This window comes from Siniperca chuatsi, linkage group LG16 (assembly GCF_020085105.1).
Source record: "Siniperca chuatsi isolate FFG_IHB_CAS linkage group LG16, ASM2008510v1, whole genome shotgun sequence".
In the NCBI taxonomy this organism is placed as follows: domain Eukaryota; kingdom Metazoa; phylum Chordata; class Actinopteri; order Centrarchiformes; family Sinipercidae; genus Siniperca; species Siniperca chuatsi.
In genome coordinates, this window is record NC_058057.1 from 26,999,847 (window position 1) to 27,019,665 (window position 19,819).

A 19,819-nucleotide genomic window follows, 5' to 3' on the forward strand; every position below is an offset into this window, starting at 1 on the left:
CAAACTTTCTCTGGTTCCAGCTTCTCCAGCGTGACGATTTGCTGTTTTCCTGTTTTATATCTTTGAGTTTTGTTGGTCGAACAAAACAAGACATTAGAAGACGTCAACTTGGGCCCCAGAAAAGTTTTATAGACTGTTAGATTAATTGAAAGGGAAAATAATTGACAAATTAATCGATTTCTCTAAATCCAAACTTCCTCCTCATGTTCTGTGTCGATGTGCGCCGATATCACGTGCACTGAATGTTCTAAGCTGCTTCTACATGCTAATGTGCTTTTGCAGAATCTGATTATTTAATCTTGTTTCTGTTAATTTTCATGAAAAGGCTTTGCTAAGATATTAATCCTTTATCTGTCACGCCAATAAAGCAGATTTAAACTGAACTAAATTGAACTGTGAGAAGAGAGCGAGGGGTGCAGTGAGGTAAAGACAACTAGTACGACAGAAAAAGAGCCATTTCTTCCTGCTGATGCAAAGCCAGCAGCAGTGCAAATGCAGTTGTGATGCATTTTTTCTCGTGCTGTAGTCTGTTTGTGCCTGTTGGGTCATTTCCTGGCTTCAAATGAACTGGTTTGCTCCAAGGTGGTCAGTCGGTCCGCACAGATATTTCTGTCTGGACCAGACATTCACGGTCCCCAGAGGACGAATCCGACTGACTTTGGTGATCCTCTGACTTTACCTGTAGCGCCCCCGTGAGGATGACATTTGGTGGTTTTTGAGTGAAATGTCCTGGCAGGCATTCATGTGACTTTTCAGTAGCGCCAAAATATGAATATGTGTCAGATACTTTGGAGAGAAAATCCAAACTGTTGGTTCGATAAACCAAAGAGCATTTCATCCTCACAGAGCTGCTAGTGTGACTGTAGATTCTCCGTCTTGTTTTTATCTATTGTTGATATTATGCATCAAAATACAACTTTTCATGTGATTAAGGCAGATTGGTGACTGAGTCTTGCCAGTAACATTCACAGTGCGGAGTGTCAGCGTCCCTACAGTATTGATGTTGTGTTTGAGGAGTCAGTTTCCCGCAACAACTTGTAGACGTTGGACCAGGAACCAAGTTTAGAGCTCGGTTCGGTTCCTGAAAAGGTTCCTAGAAAAGTTCCTGTGGTGGAAAAGGGCTGCTTGTCTGTCTCGAGCGAATCCGCTTTTCTCTCTTTCAATTTTCACTTTTCTTTATTGGTAGCAGATAAAGAAAAAGAAATGAACCCCACCCCCCCCACCCCCACCACCCCCCGCCCCTCTCTCGGGTACACAGCCAAGAGGCTCTGCGGCAAAATGTCATGTTTCACTGGCAGGCTCTCAGAGGACGACCCCCCCTCCACTGTACACCTCCTGTACTCTGCTGCAGCTGCTGCTCCCGGGAATCACTCCTTTTCTCTTCTGACAGTTACCGGAGCTCTTTTGTTCTTTTTGGAACAGAAAGAAAAAGGCTGATGAAGTCTTCTGCTGAGTGGAAACTAACACAAAACTAACTGAGTTTTTGAATATTTTGACTATATGCAGCTGAAAAAGAGTGCTGACCTGAACTGTCATCTCACTGTGAGTAAGGAGGAAAGCAGCAGACCCGAGCAGAGGATCTCCTCCCGCTCCTCAGTCCATCTGTTTTTCTTTGCATCAGATCTCACTTTTACTAAAAGCTCCTGAATGAAGCTTCATTTCCCTTCCCTGACGGTTCGAGCGTGGGCTTTTTGCAGCCTCACGTCCTTCCTTACCTCTCGTGTCTCCGTCCAGCAGCAATGCGTCGCCGCTGTGCGTAAAAACCAAACCCTCCCCCTCGTCTCCGAGACTAAACCTCCCCAAACCGGGCTGTGAAAAGGGACCACCGGCACCAACACTACTTTCTATCCCCTGTTTGACTTTCTTTAAAGCGACCAGCAAACCACCATGGATGTGTTTAAGAGCCGGTTGTTGGGGATTTCCGTGGCCGTTGCGCACGGCGTTTTCTCCGGCTCTCTGAACATCTTGCTGAAGTTCCTCATCAGTAATTATCACTTCAGCTTCCTGACGCTCATCCAGCTCCTGACCAGCAGCACCGCGGCGCTCACTCTCGAGATCCTCAGGCGGCTGGGGAAGGTCAAGATCCCCCCATTCAGCATACAGCTGTCCAAGGTAAAACTGACCAACATAGTCTCAAAGAGTGACATGTACATGTGGTGATTCCCAAACAGGGATCCTGAGACTTCCCGGGCTGCTTGGAGTTGCAGTGTAGCCTGTTAAATCCTCAGGCGATGTTTTTACTTTGTAAAATGTACCAGCTTTTCATCTCTGCAACTTGTGACACAAGTATTCTGATCTGGCGTTCAGGAACTCACAGGTCCTTGTTTAGAAGTGCACAAGGTATACTTTCATTAAAATGACACAATTATTACCAGTAATTATACTCTTAGAAAAAAATACAAAATAATATACCTAAATATTTTACTTAATAGACTTAAATGTTGCTAAAATGACTAAACAAGCTATAGCAGGCTACAATCCACAGCTTGGTATTTATTCTGTAATTATACAAAAATAATAATAGTTAAAGTCTGTTGGATTACAGTTACTTTCTTACTATACAATCCCCTTTAACCTGCAGCTTTACCTTCATTTTTATGCTGCATCCCCAACATGTGGGGGGAAAGTGTGACATCAGTATTCACTACAATTTAATGATGTATATTTAACGGGCAAAATATGAATGCCTAGAAATTGTTGGCATCATTAAGAGGAAATCTACATGATGGTTTTAACATCAGCACTGTAAACAGGTGTAGACACCCCCACCCTCCCCCCCAATATTGGTAAAACTGCCTGTTGGTATTTTCCCGTTGATGATTGGCTGATTGACTGGCTGGATAATTGACCGACTGACAGATTGGCTGAGGAGCTGATTGACTGATACGATTCATTAACTTTATTGGCAGGACTGTTTGTCAAAATCACTACAGCCAAAACACACACACTGAAGCTGTAGCACTATGTGTATGCAGCAAGAAATGGAGGAAAGGGAAGTTATGTCAAGTTATGTGTTTTAGGGTGAACTGAAATTTAAATTCATTTAAGAAATCAGTATAAATATCCGCTGTGTTTGTTCTGTCTTTGGTAGTTATAATATGGTCAAAATTGTAGTTACTAAAAGAAGAAATTGAATTTGCATTTATTTCTCTGCAGTGACAGCGCCCCCTACATTGGTGTTTTCCAGGGGGCATGAATGTTTGGTATCGACTGACACTGTCAATACTGGTCATTTGATTGGTGCAACATCTTTGTGGGCAGGCACTAAAAACAATTAAGTTAAATCGCTTCAATTCCAACGGCCACACAGCTAGCTAACCAACAGGGGGACCAACGTTGTTGCAGTTGCCAAGTCTCATCTGTGATTTCAGCGGTGACTATGTTACTTCGTGATCTGAATGACGACACGGGGTAAAGTGTGGAGTGCTGAGGTCACAGGACTACTCGTCGCTGTACGTTTTCACAGTCTGGTCATTTGTCATCACCACAACCGGACCCATGGAAGAGAGACAGCTAACGCTAGCTAGACGTCCCTTCTTTGTGTGATGTGGGACGAACACTGCAGCGAGTGTGTGAGAGCTGCTAATGACTCTGCAGGTGTTGAAATGACGAAAAGTAACATCTAGTGGGAATTAGTGCTAACATTAGCATGCTAGGCTAACTAGCCTCCAGTTTCCGAGCGGGATACAAACTTAACAACACGATGGGTCCTACCAAATGTTGACTGTTGTAAAGAAACAGCTTAAAGGTGGGGTAAAAATCAGTAACGCTTGATAGTCAATGCTACGTGGACGAATTAACAAAGGAAAGGTCTCGTATCAATTAGGTTATATTATTATTAATAGGTTATACGGTGTAACATTCTCTAATCAATAGAGCACCACGGAAGTTGACAGTCCTCCATAGCAACTCCGGCTCTCAGTTGTCAGTTAAAGTTACCCTGTGGACTTTCTGACCAGTGGCAATTCTAGACTCTGTTGGGGCCCCTTAATTTCAAATGTTCACATTAGTTGAATTTTCAAAATATAAATATAAAGAACATTAAAAACTTGAGCAATAAAAACCTAAATAAATAACTACTTCAACTTTGTCACATTGTAAATAACCCACCTTGTAAGGCCAGTGCTCATCAACACATAAAGCATTGATTTTGCAAATGCTGCTTACGGTAGGGTGGCCATTTTCCATAACACCAAAAAGGAGGACACTTTGCAGGATTCAGTGAAGCCAGGATAAAAACTGCAAAATAATCCCAAATCTATAACACATAATAAGACTCTAGTGTACTCACCACATAGTTGAATGTCTATTTGCGATACTTGTGCCTTTTCCTGGCTGCTTGATTGTACCTTTGTTTGATGTGTCAGTTGCCGACTGTATAATGCAGTTAATTTTCTTTTATATAATCTTCATGTGTCTGGACCGAGTAGGGTGCTAGGACATTTTCGCACAAAGCTTTGGCTTTTGTTTTTCCACTTTTGCTATTGATGAGTCGTTGTAGATCTCTCAATCAACTTTTATTCCACAGTCTACACTCCTGTATGAATGGGGATGCTTGACTGTATGATAAACTTTACAAAGTTCTGCAGCGGAGATTTTGTCATCTTGAGGTGATGAACCGCGCTACAGGTAGATTGGGCAGGCTGTGCCTGACGTGACGTCAAGAAGCCACATGGCTAGTTTGGTTAGGTTTATTTAACCGATGAAATACCAGATATTTATTTGACACCACTTCCAGCCAATAATTAGTTAGATCGCAAGTGTTAAGGTAATGTATACTCCTATTTTTATTTTTATATACCAATAGATGAAGTATAAAATAGGGAAGATCTCAGAAGGAGGACAAATGAGCGTCCGGCTCAAGGCTGCGCCGGTAGACACACGGTATTTCAAAACCGGACTGTCCGACCTAAAACCAGACAGATGGATACCCTAGCTTATGGGCCTTGGCTAGTGCAAATGCTGCCACTATGTCCTCACATCAAAAGTTCACCTGAACCGTAAGCCTATATATACAGTCAGTGGTCTGAACATGACACTGCACTGCCCTGAGACGTGGAAAAAAAACTGAGCATAGAAACGGGAGGAGCAACGGCATCACAGGCATGACTCAGAGAGGAGGAGAGTACTGAGAGAGGGATACTGCCCTCCTGTGCCGACACTTCATCTATTTAGGCGTGATTTAACAGTGGACTGTTTAGGATATTTCGTTGATCGCTCTAACAACTCTGCCTGTCACACTTCCTGTCCAGGCCTGGGCCGAAGAATGCATCAGGCTTCCTTTTCCAACACTTTACCAACACTTGAACAATAACCGGAGACACTCAAAATAAGTCACTGGAGATGATCTGAGTCCGGTGCAATAGAGTTTATTCTTTCAGAAAAGATAAACCTGAATTGATACCGGTATCGAACTGAATACAAAGCTCTGTGCACTGTCTTTCATAGCCCAACACGTCCCTCCTTCTCTGGCGGATTCTCCACTTATTTTTCTAAAAATAATCAAACTTTTCCAAGAAATAATCTATCATCATATAATACATTTCTTCAACTTCAGTAGTGTTATACATCAAAACAAAATTGGTGTTAACATGCATACTTAGTCTTTTGTGTAGATTTAATCACTATACTAAGTGCACAGGCTGGTAACACATAGTTCAATCATCCATGACAAATTCAAGTTTCTCCCCCATTAGTTAAGGCTAGACTAAATAACAGCATTATTTACTGTTATACTTAACCGTCATTATCTGCTCCACTTACCACTGTCTTGCTTTCTTTTTTCCTCATCCTCTTTTTTAACTTCCAGAGGGATTACTCCTCTTCATTTTCCTTGACTGACTTTCAATTCAAACTTTGAGAATGTTATACAAATCACATCAGGCCATCCCTCCTGTTAAAAATGAACAAATAGCCTACTTAGTGCAGCAATATACATTTATGCCGTTGGTTTCATGCTATTCTGCTGATCGACAGAATAAAAAGCATTTATTTTTTCAAAAAGCACTTTCTGTCAAGACATTTTGAGTAAAGTAGCTACACACACAACTGAGTGAATATTGGTTTAGCATACTTGATGGTTCATAGTCCTGATCCAGGACTGTTACACTTGGATACCAATCGTTAAGGAAAGAATGCCCACTACGTGGTACTTCTACTCCAACCATGAAACATGCAGTGTAATGTAACATCGCAGCTGCTCTCCGTATCACACTCAAAAAACTGGAAGAAAAAGATAAGTCTTAAACTACTAAACGCGAAAAGTTGCTGGAAACACACCAACCTAAAAATGTATCATTCTGTAACCCTTACACCAGTATGTTTAGTGTTGGTGCATTAATTGGAGCAAAATTGACATGTATGTATATATGTATGTGAACTGACCCCAATCAGATTTTCTTGACACAACAAGCATGCAAGGTTAGCATCAAGTACAGTTTATCTGAGGCTGACAGGAATTCAGTTATTTTAGATATTTTATATTTATTTTTAGAGCTACAGTATCCTGTCATGAACTGAAACTTTGACCCGCTGGTGGTGCCAGATGAAAAATCAGGTGATCACCAAAGTCACTAGATTTCATCTTCAGGATGACCATGACTGTCTGAACTAAATTTCCCTCTGGACCAGAGAGATTCTGAGAGTGACATTTCCATATCAGGAGCTGCTACCATGGCTAAAAATTAAACCTTAGCCAAACCAAAGAAATGTGCATGGCCTGTGTTGAGTCAACATGGACCTTTGAACTGTTTCCTGCTTGTTGTTGAATCAAAGTCCTGAAAAATTTGAGCTGTCCTGCTAGCTTAATGCATGAAAGAGTTTGCACAATTAATCATAAATAACCAGAATGAAAGTTAAGTTGGTGGAAGAGGCAGATCAACCTCATATAGGCTCATATAACATCTAATTAAACTGCACATTAAGTGTCAGTTAGGTATTACTATAATAAAGGACTGGTGATCCCCTGACTTTTAGCACCACATTTTAAGTGAAATGTCTCAACAACTATTGGGTGGATTGCCATGAAATTTGGTTCAGACATTCAAGTTCCCCTCAGGATGAATAGTAACTTTTATGACCCCTGACTTTTTAATCTAGTGTCATCATCAGGTTAAAACTGTAATTTGACTTTACATTTACGCCACCACAACTGCTGACTCAACTTTTATTCATCTTTCAGTTTGGTCTTATTTACAATGAACGTTACAGCCTCACAGAGCCACAAGCGTATGTGTGTGTTCAGTACGTTGTGGGGACTTAAGGTAGTTTACACAGTCACACTATGGGGACTTATCTCCCATTTGGGGACAAAAAGCTGGTCCCTACAAGATACACCATTAAATCTTAGAGGTAAGACTTGGTTTTTGGTTAGGGTTAGATTAGGGTTATGATATGAGTTGGGCTGGCATGTAGTCGTTGTGGTTAAGGTCAGGGTGAGCCTCCAGGGAGTGAATGTAAGCCAGTACAATATCCTCCTAATTAACAAATACTTGTGTTTGTGTGTCTCCCTCCTTCTCTGTGCAGGAGTTTGGCCCGGTGTGTATCCTCTCCACACTGCAGTCCACTCTCACTCTATGGTCTCTGCGTGGCCTCAGCCTGCCCATGTACGTCGTGTTCAAACGCTGCCTACCGCTCTTCACGCTTAGCATCGGCGTGTGTGTGCTGAGGAACGGTGTGCCATCTATCGGCGTGGTGACTGCCGTGATCATCACCACCGCTGGAGCTGCATTGGCTGGTAAACACACATCATCCACATGTAGTACACACACTCTCATATCACTGTCTTTCCAGTACTGACCTTGAGAATCTTGCTGAGTTTTCCTGTGATTATTCTGCTGTACAAAATGCCTGAATTTGCAGTTGCTTTCCCAAAATCTCAACTCAGACTTTACACAGCTCCCTCTGGAGACACTAAAGGCTTTATACAACATTTTTTCAAATCAATAGTACACCTCAAAACCTGGAAACACACTTTGATGTAAAAAATAGGAGTTTCCATTGAGAGTAAAGGGAGTTTAGGAATCAGTGTTCATGGGCATTCCTGTTTGTAGCTGCTCTCTGTGCAGTTAGCTAGCCAGGATGTTATACTAGCAATAACAGATGTTTTGGCCACTTGGGGGCAGCAGAAATAAGCTGTGAACACAACACTGACATATTATCACCTTATAAGTTGATATGGTGAACTTGTTAGCAAAGAGTTGCCTGTTATTATATACACACCCAGCAGACATGGAGCAACATTAGCACTGATTTGGAGTCGCGTTTGTGTCCACGTATTGAATGTAAGTCCAATATTCACTTTCCTTTTAGCTCTGGTTTGGTCTCCAACTGAGAAATATATCTGGTTCTTTAGCTGCTATCACTATGTACAGCTAGCTAGTCGCTAACTTAGTTGCTAACTGTCTGCTGTTTGGCGCTTGGAAGGCAGCATACAGTGGGTTTTTAAGAGTTATTTTGTTGAACACAGCTGCCTGCTGCACACAAAAATGACGCAATGAGAGCACTGACAACCAAAACAGAGATGCAGCCAGAAACATGTTAGTCATGTGACGGTCATGTCATGTTATAGCTGCGTTAAACATGGTTGTATATGTTTCTTTTCTTTCTGATTTAAGTTTGAATAAGGTAACATGAGTGCATTGTACAACACTGTGTAGTGCTGCCAACAAGCACCACAAAGCAAATTATTAGTTTTGGGTTTAAGTTTAGAAATGGTGCTTTTTGGTAAGACGAGCTTGTTGAGAGTGCAGCCTGAGAAAACAAGTTCTGGGGAAAGAAAGTCCATAACTATGTAGTTACAAGGAGGTACATTTGACAGGGTTTAGGATGGATTTTTATTTGACCTTTGCTGGCAAAAGTGGTTTTGAGCTGGATTGTTTTAATGTGGGAAACTGCTGAGATAAACTTCCCAAGCGTTCCAATTTGACCTTTTTTTTGTGGAACACTTGCACAAGTTTGATCTTGCAAGAGATTGAATTTGCCTTCGGTCTTGTGGTGACGGCCAGCAAATTCCTGGAGGGAATGTCTTTCTCTTGTTTTACCTTCTTTTGATATCCCTGTTCACTTTGAATTTACTCTACTTCTTCCTTTCTCCATCTCTCTTTCTCAAACTAAATTGGCAAGGGTCCATCACTATTTTATGCCAGAACTCCATCTATCTAAGAGAATCTAAGCTCAAAGGTCTACTATAGTTTACAGAACTTTCATTTGCCTCTCATGGTCTTCATCAGTAGGCTGAACTCTTCTTCCTCTTCTTCTCTGTTGTTACTGTGCTGTTTCTCCCACTCTTCCTCTCCCTATGATAACTATGATAACTTCACTTCCTCCATCCCTCTCTCCCGTTTTAATGTAATTGTCTTTTTTTCTCTTTAACTTTCACAACAAAAAGAAAATACAGAATCTGACCCATAACAGCATCCTGTTTTTTCTATAAAAATCCCAGTTTTTCTTCATATGTAAAGCTGTTTAACCATTACATTAATTTCTGGTCCTGTAAAGATCCTTTAATCATCTTTCCCAGCAGTAAATTATCCTCTTTTCCATTACTGTTAATGATCCTGATCTCATAAACAAAAAAACTTACAGATAATTCATTTCCTGAATCAATCTCCACTGCGTCTGCTCTCAGTGTTTCTCATGCAGGAGGGGGGTCGCAACATGAAGTGTGAAATGTGCAGAATAATCTAATGGACTGATTTATCATTCTGGGTTTAATCTTGGTGATAATTGTCTTTTCTCTAAATATTGTTTTCAGGCACTAGAAAAAAAACTTCTTGGAAACTGAAATTCTACAAATAGTGGATTTAAATAGCCTCAGATGATGTTCTCATGTTTTTGATATGATGATGAAAGCTTGTACTGTACCATCAGCAGCGAAGTATGCCTAAAACGACCTATGTAGAAGTTGTTCCCTAACCTTAAAGTATTTTTCAAAACTCAAATTGTTGTCTTTTCCTTACTCAAACCAAATCAAAAGTCAATTTTATCTATATAGCAAAAAATCACAAATCATAAATTTGTCTCAGAGAGCTTTACAGTCTGTACAACATTTATCCTTAGACCCTCAATTCAGATAAGGAAAAAGCAAGATCAAGTACAGGTGGAATTTAATTGATGTTGTAGTTTTTGTGTTTTGTCGAATTCCTTTTCTCTTGTAAAAGTGAAACATACTGTTTGAAAATACAAACATTAAATCATAAATCTAATGTATGTATTGCTTGTCCATGTATGTTTTTGTACATTCCATTCAAATGTTATTTAAGAACAAATAATATTTTAATTACATTTTCATTTGAAATACTGTAATACTACTGTTAACTAGCTCTACCCTGCATTACAATGCTGCTCATTTATTCATGTCTTCCACGTGGATCATCAGCTCATGAGTACGCTTTTTTCCTGGGAAATGTTATCTTTAGCTTCAGTCTTTTAGCATTAATGTAGCCATCAAGTGCATATTTTAGATCATTTTAGATGGTTCTCGTTTTCAAACAAATTAGCTCAGAGAGTCAGCCGGAGACAGTTTTCAACAAACTCAGAGTCGTCATTTCAGCCGCCAAAATCCAATCACCAGCTAGAAATGAGAACCTGCTTTGGTCTACGTCTGTGTGAAATAGATGATTCATTGTTTCCAAAAGTACTGTGTATTTAAATGTCAAATCTGCCATCGTTATCGTCATTACATAGTATATAGAAAGATTGACAGGTGTAGCAACAGTAACTAAGGGGGGGCGGGGCTTAGTTAGCAAACTGTTGTTCCCAAGGTCCAAATACACAAGAGACTCCACAGATACAACAAATCACAAAATTGGGAAAACCAGTCAGATCTTTTTTTTTTTGTATCCTCACGATTTTAATCTTCACTTGATTTTCTCTCCAGGTGCTGGTGATCTCACCGGCGATCCCTTTGGTTACATCACCGGCGTTTTGGCGGTCATCATCCATGCGTCCTACCTGGTCCTGATCCAGAAAACCAGTCTGGACAGCGAGTACGGACCGCTCACAGCGCAGTACGCTATCGCCATCATGGCCTCACCGGTAAGGACTGACGAGCAAGGGTTTTGTTTCTCCTCCTTTCCCTCTCTTTCTCTACCTCCTTTCTCTCCTTGTCCTTTTGTTTTGTCTCTACCTTTCTCTGTGTGACTCTCTTTGTCTCTTTGCTGCTCTTTCAGGTGCTTCTGGTGTGCTCCGTCATCTCCTTGGACACCATCAGCATGTGGTCGTACGAGGGTTGGAAGGACCCCCACATCACGGTCATCTTCATCTTCTGCGTCTTCATCGGCTGCGCCATGAACTTCACCACGTTGCACTGCACCTACATCAACTCCGCTGTCACCACCAGCTTCGTTGGCGTGGTCAAAAGCATCGCCACCATCACTGTCGGCATGCTGGCGTTCAATGATGTTGCGCCGACTAGGCTGTTCATCGGCGGCGTGGTGGTCAACACAGTCGGCTCCATCATCTACTGCGTGGTCAAATACTTTGAGACGAAGAAGAAGAGCTTGTACGAGGACCTGGAGGAGGCTGCAAAGGATGGTGTGTTACCTGGCGAGCCTTACCAAGAGAAACCACCACTGAACGGCGACGGGCCTGCTGCTGGCACCGGATCTGATCCAGGAAATCCGGAGATAGAGGGAGTGTTGAGCAGTGACAGGAAGGAGGAGGCAGCGCCGGCTGGCTTGGCTAACGGAGAGTTGTGGACAGGAGATGGTGGACAAGGAGATGGAGAAGCAGGTGTAAATTCCCACATCATGACGGAAAAGGAGGTGCTGGAGATGCAGAGGGAACACCTCCAAAGGGAGAACACCACCTCCGGTCAGTCGGTTAGTGACAACTATGTCGGGGTGTGGAGGTCCATCAGACACCTGCAGTTTATGAAGAAAGACCCTTTGCTTAATAACATGGAGCAGCAGAGTCCGTAAGGGCAGGACAGAGACCTGGACAGACCCTACAAAATATAACTGGGAATGAATTAGAGGATAAAAAAGTCTTGAACATGCTGAAGAAACCAGAGGAGAAGAAAAGGAGAAGGGCAGAATAATAAACAACAACAGACCAAAGCTCTGTGTCCACCGGGAACCTCTTTTATTACCGTTAGCAGTGCTGAACAAATGCTTGTTGGGAACAATAGTCTGCTGCTGTTGCTGTGATACCTCAATGAAAGCCCACGCTTTTGTGCTAAAAGTTTGGCTTTGAGTGCAAAGAACAGGCTCTCAGTTTTGTTAAAAGCAGGAAACAGAAATTCATTTTCTTTGTTTATGAAGAGGATAAAAAGAGGTTCCTGGTGGAGAAAAGTGGATGAAGAGTTTTGGGAGAAGCTGCCTGTCAGTGATAAATTCTGCCTCTTGTGTCTTTCAGCTCTGTGGCGTCCAGGGGGGACCAGGCCAGCCACGGTGTAGCATGATGCGGTTTGTGTCCCCACTGATTAGCCAGCTAGCCAAACAAAAGCAGGTCTTGTAGAAAAAGAGTGCAAACTCAAATATCACATCCAATCAGGGAACAGCAAACAGCAGACAACTGAAAGTTTCTGTTTTGTTATATGAAACTCTGGATGAATTCTTGTTTCTGATTGGCTGGAGGGTGTGAATTAAAACCTTAAATGCACACATGGATCAGATCATGTTTATTCACTTGTAAAAGCATGCGCTGGCCACTAAATGATACCTAATCTACGGCTATTGTCACACTGGGTTTGTTTGTTTGAGTCTGAAAATGAATTTGACTGTTTGTCTCCCTCTAACCCTGCGGGTCCACTGTCACACTTGTTTACTGTTGGTTTACCATTTATGTGTTTGCTTACTATTATAGACACGAAATTATGTCAGCGTCTGTTTTGACGTATGCAGAGGAAATGGAGTGAGAAAAACAATAATGTGGCGTGATGTTGGGCTTCAATTTAATTATCAGGTATTTTATCTTTCTTGTTTCCTTCCTAACACTGCAGTGGTGCCACTAATAAAGTTATCGTGACATACAGATAGTGGCACACCAAAATTCATCCGTGCAACCTCACAAAATAGGTGGTGCTAGAAACTTGTTGGTCAACAGCACAAATTCTCGTGTCAAAGTTCATCAAAGTTGAACGCAGGTGGGATAATCGACTCGAAGGTGAATGCTGTAGTTTCAGTTTTATATACCAAGGTTTGAGATCTCTGCCGTTAAAACTTCTGCTGCCACCGTAACACAAAAAATGACTTTTCAAAAACAGCAGCAATGTGTCTTTACAGAAACAGTTTCTTGGTTACTCTGAATATTCCACAGATCTGAGTGTGAACAGTTATTACTATTTTTTACCTCCAGTACAAAATAGTTGCAGATAATTCCTGCCCACAGTGAGGTCTGTGTGGAGGCATCCAACACAAAGCAGAAAGTGGTTGCCTCCTTTTTGTGCATTTAAATCCTTTAATGTACACCGTGTCCAGGATTATCCCTTTCTTATTCCTCTCTTAATTCATTACAGACAGCTTGAGAAAAGGTCTGGATAGGTGGTTGAAGGAAAGGTTGCTGGGATCAACTATTGTGTAACCAGTTTACAGCTTTGGGTAGATTTGAAAACAAGCCTGTCAATGTTGGAAAGTATTGTTTGTAATCTGCTCTGACTTTAAAGGTGGAATCAGCAATTTGTGATAAATAAATCTTTCAAAAAGTTATTATCCCTTAATTAATTCCTGTTAATCTGAAGGTGATGAAATGGTATCTTTACTTCCTAAATGCGATGCAGCTGAAACAGGAAGCTGGGGCGGGACAAACGACATAAGTGAAGCATCATTGTTCCGTAAACCAACAGGATATCAGTTAAAGAGAGAGAGAGCAGCGTAATTTATAGTGTGGGATCTCTTTAAGGAGTTAGAAATTTTAGGAAACATGCTGTGATAGTGTTTTTCCACCAAATTAGTTCTGGTTCTTGAACCGGTTCCGTTCAAGATTCTTGGAACCTTGGTACTATCTAGCGAACCAGCCCATGTTTCCACCAGTTTTGAGCAGAACCATTGTAATCAAGGATGCGTCATCAACAGGGGGCATTGCACAATGCACAACGATCTGTAGAATATGATACACCCACTTCGGTTCGCAAGGAAAACCTGTTATTTTTTGGTTCCAGCTGGGAACCAACTTTTCGGGTTCCAAACCAATTTATTTTTGGTCGAAATGCTCCTGATAGTTCAAAATTAGGTGAGCGAACCAGAACTGAGTCGGTTCCATGTTGGTGGAAAAGGCCTAAAAGTGAGATGTTCAAATGGATACCACACTCATGACTGTACAGAAGTGGTTAGCTTAGCATAAAGGTTAGAAGCAGGGGGAAACAGCTAGCCTGGCTCTGTCTAATTAAAGTTCAAAAATACACCGCTAAAGCTCTTGACTTCCTGGAAGCTTGTCATCACAGTGCGGTTGCCAGGCAACCTTTGCCAAGAAATATTTCCAGAACGTAACTACCCATAAAACCACGACTTCTTGTTTTAACAGCTCTGTTTGTGTACCAATACAAAAAACAAGATTAGGGCTGCAACTAACAATTATTAGTTAATTATTCGATTAGTATCGATTAATCTTCAGATTATTTTCTAGATTAATCGTTTGGACTATAAAATGTCAAAAAAAGTGAAGCGTGTCCATCACAGTTTCCTTAAGCCCAGGGTGACGTCTTCAAATGTTATGTTTTGTGTGACAAAAAGTCAATAGATATTCAATTTGCTATCACATAGAAACAGAAAAGCAGCAAACCCGCTCAATTGAGAAGCTGGAACAGGAGAATATTTGGCATTTTGGTTTGATAAATGATTTGACCGAATTATCGAAAAAGTCAGATTTTTTTGTCGTTGACAGACTAATCTTCAAATCGCTGCAGCTCTAAACGAGATACATCAGCGTTTATTAGTTCATATAATAATACTGAAAATGTTGAGAACTGTCAAGAAATCCATTAAACAGTTCCTGGATCGTCACCAGAAATGGGTGAACTTTCCACCAAATTTGAGTTTTAAGATTTCCTACCGGACAGAAAAGATTTTGTCCCAGGTGAATATACTTCAAATCTGTTTATAATCCAATGCAAACCTGTAAGACAGGTGAGTAGGAGACTGAAACTGAGACTACATTTAGTAAAGAAGCAGCTAAGTTTCAGTTCTAGACCTTAGTCAGGCATTTAACAAAAAATACAATAAGCAGCATCTTTATACTATAGGCTCAGGTGGAGCGACAGATCTTTGGATGCGTGTCATTTGATACCTGTAGCAAAGACTGAATGCATCATACAGACAGAAAAGGTTGTCAGGGTACAGAGGCCAGTCCAGGAAGAGAATTTGATTAAATTGCTGCTTTTCTAGAGAGCTGATACGGATCAGTGTTTGGAAATAGGACAATGGTTTATGTCAAGACCTCGCCGGTGTGTGGGCTTTAAGAAAGAAAACAATGCGAGCGTTTTCACTTAAATTATATCCCACTGGAGAGTGTTGCTCAAATCACAAATGGAGCTAAATGAAAGTTCCTTAAAATCAGGAAATATCGAAGGAAACTCATCAAGCATTCTTTTGATAATAGACCCCTGTTTGCTAGACACAGTGTGGTCTGTGCTTAAAAGTATTGAGGTTTGATGCGTAGCCCTGATTGTCTGCTTTCCCCTAACATCCAGTCAGGGTACATATACTTACTGTGGTTTGGTTGGTAAATATGTTGTAACCAATCCTGACCCGCATGTAACTGATCATTTCTACAGTCCTCCTGCTTCTGTCTTCAGCCTTTTGATTTCTGCATTTAACTCCAAACTGGAAACATTTATCTCCTCTCCTTCCCACAAAGAAAAAGCTACAGGCATCTTGAATTGTGTGGAGAGAAAAAGCTGTCAACCAGTGATATTGATTGATATTGATTTTTCTTTTCACAGTTCCCAAACTTCATTTAACGGTACAAAAGATCTGATGTCCCCTCAAGCTGCAGCAAACAGGGCGTGGGCTGTTTGCAGCAGCCTGGTTTAGATGTGTATAGTGGTTAAAGCATGACGTGTGACTTGTTTGGTGTTTCAGGTATGTTTGTGGGTGATAATGAGTCAATGGGCACCACCATGGTAAACTGATATGTAATGTTTCACTGTAATCGTCGGGCTTTTGGACATTGTGACTGAGGTGAAGCCTCACTGAAGGGAAAACATGAATAATGACTTGTGAAACTGAATGACTTTCATCACTGCTTTTAGACTTTTTGTGTACGTGACAAATGTATTTAAAATGTTTATTTTTTTCCTTCTTACATCCAAAGAATCACTGCAAAAACCTGCTGAAGCAGCCTGGACGTTGACACAAGTTGAAATGGACAAAAAACAAAATCAAGTACAAATTATATTCAAATGATATGAGTTTCTTACGAGGCAGCTGACATCAAATCATTCTTCAGTTTGCATTGTCCTGCATTCAGTCTGCATATTGTAGACACTCCTTTCTTGAATAATATAAGTGCATTAGAGCCAGATTAGTTTATTGTAGGTCACATCGGCCACAGCATTTGTTCAATCTACCAAAACATATCTAAAACAGAGAAAATTAGCATTTAGCTTCATTCTACACTTCCACAACTTCCTATTAATTTCCAACAATATTTCCTGGAAAGAAGCATGAAAGTTGGTACCAATAATAGGGAAAATGGAGAGTCCAGTTGGTACACTTCCACTTAATTAATTCCAATTAATTGCTGCCAAAACCTCTTTCTTTCTGAGTCTTTTGATCCACGCACAGCAGGTCAGCTGAACATGCAAAAATGTAGAATGTCACAGTTCTTTCCAGGAATCTTCCTAGAAATTATTATGAGAGTTACTGTTGAAAATATGTGTGCAGAAGAAGTTCTTTGCAGTAAAATGCAGAACTTGTCCAACTGGTGCATCTGCATGTTTGTCTTTCTGTCAGTGTTATTGTCTGTTCTTCGGTCTGTGCATTTGTTTCTCTGTCTGTAAAACTAATTTGAGCTCCAGCGAATGTACTGTACACAAACTGTCACTTCACGTCATTTTAGTCGGGAACACGGTGACAAAGACATTTTTTGAAAAGCAGTTATCATTTCTCAAGATGGACACAGCAGCATGTTGGAAGAGTGGCGAGTAAATAAACAGCCTGAAACTTTGTGAGATGAGCAGATGTGTTTACAGACGAGATGACACGTGTTGTCTTTCTACAAGACGTTTTCATGTTTTGTTGACCAAAATAAAGCTGAAAATAAACGAAAAATGAATAAATCAAAAGTCTCTCTACTGCGATTTGCAACTTGATTTACAAAATTAGCAGCCTTGATCTTTTCTTGGTGTATGGACGAATCGTTTTTATCATGTCAAAGTACTGTACGTGCTCATTTCACAGAATGTTTCCAGGCTGTGTAGAAAACAATGCTTAATTTCTGAGTTTTTAAAGAATACCATGCACAAAAGCAATAATACTGCAGTGTTAATTTATGTAATCACTTTTCCAACATGGTGGAATCTCCCTTGAAAATGTCACTAACATATCTGTAAACGTGTTGAGACAGGCTTTGTTTTATCCAGTGACACCTGCTCCTCAAATGGACTTGGATACAACATCTAGCAAATGTATTTTGTGAGTGGCTTATCTGTTCCCCATACTTTCCCCCTGGTTGTTGAATTGTGTTGTTAAAGTTTCAAAAAAGCCTGTTTTACCCAAAGGAGTGATTTCAGAGCTAATGCTGAAGCTAGGTTACATCAACTCTACGCTTCTGCATGCAAGGAGATTTGGCCTCTTAGGAGTTAAATCGTGTGGCAATTTGGCAAAATGAAGAAAAAGGAAAACTACGCTAAATAACGTGTTTAAAGAAGATGTTTTATAAAAAGTTTACACTTAATTGCCATTCATAACGTGTGCATGTTTCTATCACGGTTAGCTACATTGAAGAGGGTGTTTTGATGCATGTCTAACAGCACTTAGCTTTAGTGTTAGCTCTCAGCTCACTAAAGCTGTGTTATGGTAAAACTAGTGGCTGTTTTGGATCTTTAACCGTGGCGCTGCATGACACGAAGACCAAGAAGAAAGGTGAAATTTTGGGCTACAGTCACAAAATAGATTTAACATATGAAGTTACGGTAGCTGTCACTGGCGCTCTGGAGCAGCTGGTCAAAATCAACACATGTATCTATAGAGCAACAGTGAAACCTGCAGGGATGCTAATCTGCTAATGCGCTAATTTTTACAAGACAAAGGTTAAATGTTTTCTACTGAACCGTCAGGTATATTGACGGCTTGTTATTGACGCGATGCGGTCAGTGGGAGTAGTTCACTGTGCATTCATGCTAACAAGGCCCACCCACACGCACACATTTGCACTGTACTTGTGAGGACCATTGACATAATGCAGTCCCTAACCAAAACCATCAAAACTACATGCCACACCCCAATCCTTATTCTAACCCTAACCCAGATTTAACACAGGCAGTGGCAGTGGACTATAGTCTAATGTCTGTAAACTCAAAATAATAGTTTGTTAATTCATTTAAAGTTATTTGGAGAAAATATAAACATTTAAAATTAGGCATTGTAACACATTTTAATGCAGTTAGGATTCTTTGAGATTATCCAAATTCAGGAAATGTGGTCTAGTGCAAACTGTCGGACACTGCTTCATTACATTTCTAGTGTTGGAGCTTCTGAATTTTGGAAGTTCTGGCCTTTAAATCTATATAATGATTTGAATTGTGGGTGGAAGTAAACAATTAAACCATTACTGCAGTGGCATCTAAATCCAAGCAATAACACTAATATATGGAAAGGATTTAACTTGTGACCAGTTTTTCTTAGAAACAGGTCTAGGAGATTATGTAGAACCTGTTGCATACTAATTGAAATGCAACTGAAATAAATGTTGTATTCTAAAAAACAAACTTATTAATTAATGATATGAATATAGTACATTTTATATTTTTTTTTAAATCAGTCGGCAGAGTAGTCTGTATCTGCGATTCATTTGCTTTCTAAAAACAACCTCCCACCAAAAAATAAAAAGAAGGGGTCCAAAAATAAATTTCCAGATTCCCAGTTAAAAAAGGTTAGTTTTTACGCCAACATTTATGTAATTGTAACGTTAACTTTATAGCAAAGTTTTAACCCTCAAACATAATTTTGAAGAAGTGAGGGCCGTACAAAATGTCCTCACTCTCAAGGTCTAAAAATTGGTCCTCACAAATAGAGTACAAGAGTACACACACACACAGAGGCACCGTAAAGTGGATATTAAATTATTTCGCGGGGCGTTAACTTGCAGAGGCATACAAGCTACGAAACTCCCAGGTTGGTTTTTATTGGTACGATGATTTTTTTTGTTTTTGTTTATTTATTTGCATGTGAAGTTATTGCCCGTGTTCTGAGTCTGTATTGTTCCTGAGAAGAAAAAAAATGTCTGACTGGTGAAGTGAAAGGACCATCTGCTCTTCAATTTGCATGTTCATTACAAAGTCAATTGAAAATCTTTTTTTTTTTATAAAGAAATCTCTCAGTGGGATATTTATTGTTGTGTTGTTTGTGGGGGGGAAGCCCTGTTTATGGAGGTGTTTCCATCAGGACGATGTTCGCTGCACAAAACACAGACAAAGATTCACTCAGGAGGCACGCAGGGCATGATTCGATTATTACATTTATGATATGGGTCATTAAGTCGGTATGTATAAGCACGTGTGTGTGAAGGTACATGTATTTTTGAGTGTTCTTAGGTCATTGTGTGCATTTGTGTGTGTGTGTGCTAGCGGAGGTGGAAAGAAGAGGAAGTGTTCTTGCTCTATGAAGCTGAATGTTTCATCATCACGGCACAGATCGTTATCATCCTCCAGGGAAAAAAA

General features: G+C 40.5%; 1 protein-coding gene across 1 annotated transcript; it reads left to right on the forward strand.

The window, feature by feature from the left end:
• Window positions 1-1,340: 1,340 nt before the first annotated feature.
• Window positions 1,341-19,485, forward strand: LOC122863354 (solute carrier family 35 member D3). Its single transcript, XM_044169767.1, has 4 exons — window positions 1,341-2,112; window positions 7,525-7,735; window positions 10,880-11,037; window positions 11,172-19,485. The coding sequence occupies exons 1-4, from the start codon at window positions 1,888-1,890 to the stop codon at window positions 11,919-11,921; spliced, it is 1,344 nt and encodes a 447-aa protein (XP_044025702.1). The 5' UTR covers window positions 1,341-1,887; the 3' UTR covers window positions 11,922-19,485.
• The last annotated feature ends 334 nt before the right edge of the window (window positions 19,486-19,819 follow it).